Source organism: Nerophis lumbriciformis, linkage group LG23 (genome assembly GCF_033978685.3).
Source record: "Nerophis lumbriciformis linkage group LG23, RoL_Nlum_v2.1, whole genome shotgun sequence".
In the NCBI taxonomy this organism is placed as follows: Eukaryota; Metazoa; Chordata; class Actinopteri; order Syngnathiformes; family Syngnathidae; genus Nerophis; species Nerophis lumbriciformis.
In genome coordinates, this window is record NC_084570.2 from 25,140,583 (window position 1) to 25,149,160 (window position 8,578).

At 40.6% G+C, this 8,578-nt stretch overlaps 1 protein-coding gene across 11 annotated transcripts in view; it reads left to right on the top strand.

The window, feature by feature from the left end:
- kif21b (kinesin family member 21B) overlaps positions 1 to 8,578 on the top strand; it is a 370,384-nt gene that overhangs the window by 163,386 nt on the left and 198,420 nt on the right. For all 11 annotated transcript variants that reach the window (XM_061984919.1, XM_061984922.1, XM_061984923.1 and 8 more), the window contains exons 9-10: positions 5,993 to 6,182; positions 6,263 to 6,326. In XM_061984919.1, the coding sequence (XP_061840903.1) occupies positions 5,993 to 6,182; positions 6,263 to 6,326 (254 nt within the window). The remainder of the gene's footprint in view (positions 1 to 5,992; positions 6,183 to 6,262; positions 6,327 to 8,578) is intronic.

Consider the following 8,578-nt stretch of genomic DNA (forward strand, 5'->3'; position numbering starts at 1 on the left):
CATGGGAATAGTGGAAAAAGCAATGAGAGAATTTAAAGAAGATCTGAGAAAAGCAACAACAGAATACAAACAAGATGTGAGAAGTCAATATAATAATAAACAATAATAATATAACAATATCAAGTAAGTACCGTCTTTTTCGGACTATAAGTCACAGTTTTTTTCATAGTTTGGCCGGCGACTTATACTCAGGAGCGACTTATTCGTGAAATTATTAACACATTACCGTAAAATATCAAATAATATTATTTAGCTCATTCACGTAAGAGACTAGACGTATAAGATTTCATGGGATTTAGCAATTAGGAGTGACAGATTGTTTGGTAAACGTATAGCATGTTGTATATGTTATAGTTATTTGAATGACTCTTACCATAATATGTTACATTAACATACCAGGCACGTTCTCAGTTGGTTATTTATGCGTCATATAACGTACACTTATTCAGCCTGTTGTTCACTATTCTTTATTTATTTTAAATTGCCTTTCAAATGTCTATTCTTGGTGTTGGGTTTTATCAAATACATTTCCCCCAAAAATGCGACTTATACTCCAGCGCGACTTATATCTGTTTTTTTCCTTCTTTAGTATGCATTTTCGGCAGGTGTGACTTATATTCCGGTGCGATTTATACTCCGAAAAATACGGTAGTTGAAAGCTTTAATAATTACTTTGTAAATATTGGACCAAAATTGGAGGAAAGGATTCCAGACCCAGTTTCAATTGAGGACTATAACGATACCATAAATAGAAATCCCAACTCAATGTTCCTCAATAATGTGACACAGGAGGAAATAGTTAAAATCGTAAGAAAATGCAAATCTAAGACTTCAACTGATTGTAATGGAATATTTATATTGAACAATAAAAAAGGTTATAGAAGAGATCTGAGGACCATTAACGTATATTACCAACCTATCTTTTCAAACAGGTAAATTCCCAAACAAAATGAAAATAGCTAAAGTTGCACCAATTTATAAGACTGGAGACAAACACCAATTTACAAATTATAGACCTGTTTCTTTACTTCCACAATTTTCTAAAATCATTGAAAAACTGTTCAATAACAGATTAGAGAGTTTCACAAACAAAAATAGAATACTCGCTGAGAACCTGTCATGTCTGTATTATCATGTTTTGTTTTAAGTCATGTTTTGTTTAGTTTCCGTCTTTTCACTCCCTTGTCTGGTCACCATAGCAACCATTAGTTTTCACCTGTCACGTCACGCACCTGTTTCACGTCTTGAGTCACGCACCTGTTTTCGTTAATCATGTCTGTAGTATTTAAGTTCAGTGTTTTTCAGTTTGTTTTTCTGACGACCTCGCACCCCATACCGCACCACATTTATGCTCTGTCCATTCCTCTATGATCCTGCTTCATGTCCCTTGTCACAGTAAGTTTTGGTTCCATGTTTATAGTCTTTTTGTTTTTTCATAGTTTATTTTCCGCCACTGTGCGCGCTTTCATTTATTCCTTTTTTGATAAATATAAATAAATCATGTACCTCCATTCCCGTCTCGCCCGTGCCAACTTTCCGTTGCATCCCGGAAAAGCAAACTCCCAAGATCAAGTCCTGACAGTAGGTCGTCAGCAGACCCGCTTTTCCGCACCTGAGTTGGACATGTTCGACGAGGCTTCTTGGGCGGTCCTGTGTGCGATGGAGGAGGAAACGCGGCGCTACTCCTCCATGGAGTATAGAGACTTCATTTGGTCCCAGGACGACACAGCGTCACCTCAGTCGCGGAAGCGCCGCTCCCGACGAAGGATGTCGGGTAGAACTTCCGCGAGCCTGCAGGACACGCCGCTCCCACAAGCCCCTCCCCCTCCGGGTGGAAGCAAGCAGCAGCCAGCCCGTCTTCGCCCGGATGACGTCAAAGACCAGGATTTTTTTTTTCTGAATTCTTTTTCTTTTGATTCCCCGCTCCCCAGGACTCAAGCCACACCCAAGACACAAAACAATTTTTTTTCACCCACTCAATCCCAGGCACAAGAAAGACAATTTGGACAATTTAATGGGGAAGTTTCTGCCCTCCTCCGCCCACCCCTACAGAGAGTTCCAGACCGCAGGGAGCGCGTCTGGTATCCGCCCCTTGAAGGGGGGGCTAGGGCTGGGAATTGTTCAGGTGGGGTGGATCAGCATCACCTTGTCAAGCCACAGCCTCCCTCACGGCCGCCACCACCAGTCTTCCGACCTGTCAAGCCACAGCCTCCAGCACGACCGCCCTTACCAGTCTTTTACCATGCCAAGCCGCAACCCCCAGCAAGACCACCTCCACCTGCACTACCAGCTCCACGACGCCAAGCTCCGGTACCAGCTCCACGACGCCAAGCTCCGGTACCAGCTCCACGACGCCAAGCTCCGGTACCAGCTCCACGACGCCAAGCTCCGGTACCAGCTCCACGACGTCAAGCTCCGGTACCAGCTCCACGACGTCAAGCTCCGGTACCAGCTCCACGACGTCAAGCTCCGGTACCAGCTCCACGACGTCAAGCTTCGGTACCAGCTCCGGTACCAGCTCCACGACGCCAAGCTCCGGTACCAGCTCCACGACGCCAAGCTCCGGTACCAGCTCCACGACGCCAAGCTCCGGTACCAGCTCCACGACGCCAAGCTCCGGTACCAGCTCAACAAGTCCAAGACCAAGACCCGCTAAGCCAAGACCAAGACCAAGACACGCCATGCCAAGACCAAGACTCGCCATGCCAAGACCAAGACTCGCCATGCCAAGACCAAGACTCGCCATGCCAAGACCAAGACTCGCCATGCCAAGACCAAGACTCGCCATGCCAAGACCAAGACTCGCCATGCCAAGACCAAGACTCGCCATGCCAAGACCAAGACCCGCCATGCCAAGACCAAGACCCGCCATGCCAAGACCAAGACCCGCCATGCCAAGACCAAGACCCGCCATGCCAAGACCCACACCAAGACCAACACCCACGCCAAGACCAAGACCTATACCAAGACCCACGCCGAGCTTCGCCGCCTGACGCGCCACGCCGAGCTTCGCCGCCTGACGCGCCACGCCGAGCTTCGCCGCCTGACTCACCACGCCAAGCCACGCCTGCCACGATGACGACGCGCCTGCCTCCTCGTCGGCCACGGATATGGCCGCTACCTGGTCGCCCGCCACGCCAAGTGCGCCCACCTCCCAGTCGGCCACGAATGTGGCCATTCCCTGGGCGCCCGCCTCGCCTGCTGCAGCGGCGTTCCACTCGCCGCCGCCACCTAACTCTGCCCCGGTGGATACGGGGACACGTGGTCTGGCGACCCACCGCCATGTCCCCCTCCCGCCCTCCCATGACTTTTGTTAAGTTTTTTTTTCTTGGACATCTGGTATCTGTCCTTAAGGGAGGGGCTCTGTCATGTCTGTATTATCATGTTTTGTTTAGTTTCCGTCTTTTCACTCCCTTGTCTGGTCACCATAGCAACCATTAGTTTTCACCTGTCACGTCACGCACCTGTTTCACGTCTTGAGTCACGCACCTGTTTTCGTTAATCATGTCTGTAGTATTTAAGTTCAGTGTTTTTCAGTTTGTTTTTCTGACGACCTCGCACCCCATACCGCACCACATTTATGCTCTGTCCATTCCTCTATGATCCTGCTTCATGTCCCTTGTCACAGTAAGTTTTGGTTCCATGTTTATAGTCTTTTTGTTTTTTCATAGTTTATTCTCCGCCACTGTGCGCGCTTTCATTTATTCCTTTTTTGATAAATATAAATAAATCATGTACCTCCATTCCCGTCTCGCCCGTGCCAACTTTCCGTTGCATCCCGGAAAAGCAAACTCCCAAGATCAAGTCCTGACAGAACCAATATGGATACAGAGCTAATGTTTCAACTTTGATGGCTTCAATTGAAATTACAGAAGAAATTACCAATGCAATAGATAGTACAAAATGTGCGGCAGCAGTGTTGATGGATCTAACTATAGTATTTGACACAATTAATCAAAATATTTTAATCAAAAAACTACAACGGTATGGCATCAGAGGGTTAGTTTTAAACTGGATTAGAAGGTATTTAACGAACAGGAAACAATACGTGAAGTTCGGCGAACACACGTCTACAACGCTAAATATATATTGTGGTGTACCTCAAGGATCAATACTAGGACCAAAATTGTTCAATCTCTATATTAATGACATTTGTAAAGTTACAAAAGATTTAAAGTTAGTATTATTTGCGGATGATACAACAGCGTTTTGTTCAGGAGGGAACACAAAGAAGATAATACAAATAATAACAGAAGAAGTGAACAAATTAAAAAGATGGTTTGACGAAAACAGACTCTCTTTGAATCTCAGTAAAACTAAAATAATGCTATTTGGTAACAGTAGAAGAAAAGTCAAACACAAATACAAATAGCCGGAAAAGAAATTGAAAGAGTAAATGAAACCAAATTTCTAGGTATAATGATTGATGATAAATTCAACTGGAAATCTCATGTAAAAAATATGCAACATAAAGTAGCAAGAAAGACATCAATAATGAATAAAGCAAAACATGTTCTCGACCAAAAATCACTTCATATTCTCTACTGCTCGCTAGTGTTACCATATCTGAGTTATTGTGTAGAAATATGGGAAAATAACTACATAAGTACACTTCATTCATTAACGGTCTTACAAAAAAGATCAGTTAGAATAATACATAATGTTGGATATAGAGAACATACAAACACTTTATTCATTGAATCAAAAATACTGACATTCCACGACATAGTGAATTTGCAAACAGCTAAAATTATACACAAAGCAAACTATAATCTGCTACCCAATAATATACAACAATTATTCTCAACAAAACAGGATAAATATAATCTTAGAGAAAAATGTAATTTAAAACATTTGTACGCACGTACAACACTTAAGACCTTCAGTATATCAGTATGTGGAATTACATTATGTAATGGATTAAGCAACGAAATCAAACAATGTACTGAAATTATACACTTCAACAAACAACAAAGTGTTTACAAGTACAAAGAAGAAGAACCATGATAAACATTCTGAATTTATTTCATTCATCCATTCATTTTCAAGATAATCTTACTCATCTCACCATATGAAATATGACTTACTTTACCAATTCTTTCTTTCTTTCTTTCTTTATTTTTATTGTTTTAACTTATGGAGTATATTGTGAATAAATTGAGAACAGGAAGTAAACAAAAGTTTTAGCAACTGCTATGTGAAGGAAAAGGGGTAGGATTAAATAAGCTCTGCTTCTTCCTACTCCTTTTCGAACATGTTGAATAGAGAAACTGGAAATTGTGATGTATCATGTTGTATGCTTGCATGTTCGAAATAAACTCAAACTCAACTCAACTATAACCTGACTGGAAATTTGATTAACTGGTAAATATATTTTGCATGAATTTTAATAATTTATGTAATTTTTTTTAGCCAAAGAATGTGTTTATTTCATATAAGTATCTTTAATTCAAGGTTTTTTTTTTCAAACAAAACAGCAGTTTTCAAAAAAAAATGTTTAGAGTCATGATAAAAGATGGGTACCGAATTTACTATTTTTATAGGTACAGATCGTATTTCCTCGATATTACTAGGTGTCATTTCACGTAAAATCCAATGGTACCATATATCGATACCTTCAGGGTTTTTCCTAAATGTGGCGCCCCGCCATGGCAAAATAAAAGCCGCCACAAGGTTTGTTTTTTTTCGTGTGTAATGTTACACTAGCCAAAAATATTAAATATAATTGTTAAATAAAACCTTTGCCTTGCTTATGATTAATATTGATGCCTACTAGGCTACTGTATTTTAATGTTGGTCATTATGGTGGTACTTAAAGAGCCCAGTATTTTATGAGGTGGTACTTTTTGAAAAACGTTTGAGAACCTCTGATCCGTTCTGTTCAAACCAGCTTTACAAACTGTGACTTGTTTGTGCGAAACCGCCTCAAATTTCATGTTGCGTTCAAGGCCTTGCCTCCTGGCACTCATGTGGACTCTCATTGGCTGTGTAGGGGAAGCGAGTTGCGTGTGAGGAAGGCTCGGAGGGTTACAGCGACCTATACCAGGAGAACGCCATGTTCCAAAGAGAGAACGACACGCTGCGCCTCAGGGTGAAGGCCATGCAGGAGACCATCGACCACCTCAACACGCGAGTAACGCACCTGTTGGCCAACGAGGTCAGCGTGCTGCTCACCAAGTCAAGTATGCGAAATTTCCTATTATTACCATTTTTTCCCAGTATTTTTGTTCAGTTGAACTCAAACCTGCTCCGTCAACTCCAGGTGAGGGCAACCAGGAGATTGGAGCTCTAATTCAGAACTACATCCGAGAAGTCGAAGAGCTCAGGTAAGAGTTTCCTCAGCACAGCACTGCTTGTATAATACTAGATCATCACAATCTTGAACCACTGAACCACCAATAGTGTAGACCAAAGGTGTCCAAACTTTTGAAGTGGGGGGCCGCATTGGGATAATGCATGCAAAATATGTGCGTGTGTGTGTGTGTGTGTGTGTGTGTGTGTGTGTGTGTGTGTGTGTGTGTGTGTGTGTGCGTGTATACATATCATAATAAAATAATGGATATAAAATACTAACTAATATAATTGAATATTAAGAGTATGTGAAATTTCAACGCCTACTGACTACTTTCTTAAAGTTTTGTAATCATTCAGAAATACCGTGCACCTAAAAGTTGAACATGGATAAGTGTAGAAGGTGTTTTGCATTTTTCCCATCATGCTTTGTAATTGATTAAAATGGTTGTAATTTAATATTTTTATGGCAATGGGACAATGGTTTTTTATAATATCCACAAAGTTCAGTGAGCAGGATGTGTTATGTGTGCCCATGTGTGTTGACGTTTTGTGCTGGTTGAATATTTTTTTTCTGCGACATGACTAGGGAAGGTTGTTTAGATTGGGTCATATAATTAAATGCTGTGTTGGGATTTTCGAGAAAGTATACATCATGGTCATTGACATGCGTCCAAAGGATGGCAACAAAGTCCGACATGTCACACCGCCATATAAATCAATGTAATATGAAAATTAAGTCCCGGGGGGCCAAATTTAAAACGCCGCATTTGGCCCACTGGCCATACACTACAGGTGTCAAATTAAAGTCCCGGGGGCCACATCATTTTACGTGGCCCGCAAAAGCGTGGAAATAATTTGTGCCAATAAAGCACTTCATCTTTCTTGTCAAATGTTTGTTCTTTAAAAAAAAAAGTTTTCTTCTTCTTTCAATTTCAATTACCATCTAAGCTTTAATATTTTCTGATCATGTGACATAATATTCCAAGCATTTTTTTTGTTCTCAAAAACTGCTAAAAATCTGCCAGCATTTTTTTTCTCAAAAACCGCTAAATATTTTCTAGCATTTTTTTTTGTTTTTCTAAAACCGCTAAATATCTGCTAGCCTTATTTTGTTCTCAAAAATCGCCAAGTATCTGCTAGCATTTTCTTTTGTTCTCAAAAACTGCTAAATATTTAATAGCCTTTTTTGTTCTCAAAAACCGCTAAATATCTGCCAACATTTTTTTTGTTCTTAAAAAACGCTAAATATCTGCTAGCATTTTTTTGTTTTTCAAAAACCGCTAAATATCTGGTAGCCTTATTTTGTTCTCAAAAACCGCCAAGTATCTGCTAGCATTTTGTTTTGTTCTCAAAAACCGCTAAATATTTAATAGCCTTTTTTGTTCTCAGAAACCGCTAAATATCTGCCAGCATTTTTTTTTTCGTAAAAAACGCAAAATATCTGCTAGCATTTTTTTGTTTTTCAAAAACCGCTAAATATCTGGTAGCCTTATTTTGTTCTCAAAAACCGCTAAGTATCTGCTAGCATTTTTTTTGTTCTCAAAAACCGCTAAATATTTAATAGCCTTTTTTTGTTCTTAAAAAAACGCTAAATATCTAATAGCCTTTTTTGTTCTCAAGAACCGCTAAATATCTGCCAGCATTTTTTTTTGTTCTTGAAAAACGCTAAATATCTGCTCGCATTTTTATTTTTTTTCAAAAACCGCTAAATATCTACTAGCCTTATTTGGTTCTCAAAATCCGCTAAATGTCTGCTGGTCACTTTTACGTCTAATTTCAAAGCAAATTAATTATCATTGTGTCAGTAAAACATATAATAATACATATTCATTTGGTTAATAATATTATGAGGAAATTATACATTTATATTCACAATTGTTTAAATAAATTCTGAAATAATACAGTAGCTATTGATATTTGTTACTGGGTAACTATCACACACACATGCCATCATATTATGGTCCTGCTAGGGGATCTACTCAGTGGCCTAGTGGTTAGAGTGTCCGCCCTGAGATCGGTAGGCTGTGAGTTCAAACCCCGGCCCAGACATACCAAAGACTATGAAAATGGGACCCATTACCTCCCTGCTTTGCACTCAGCATCATGGGTTGGAATTGGGGTTAAATCACCAAAAATTATTCCCGGGCATGGCACCGCTGCTGCCCACTGCTCCGCTCACCTCCCAGGGGGTGATCAAGGGGATGGGTCAAATGCAGAGGACAAATTTTCACCACACCTAGTGTGTGTGTGTGACAATCATTGGTACTTTAACTTTAACTTAATT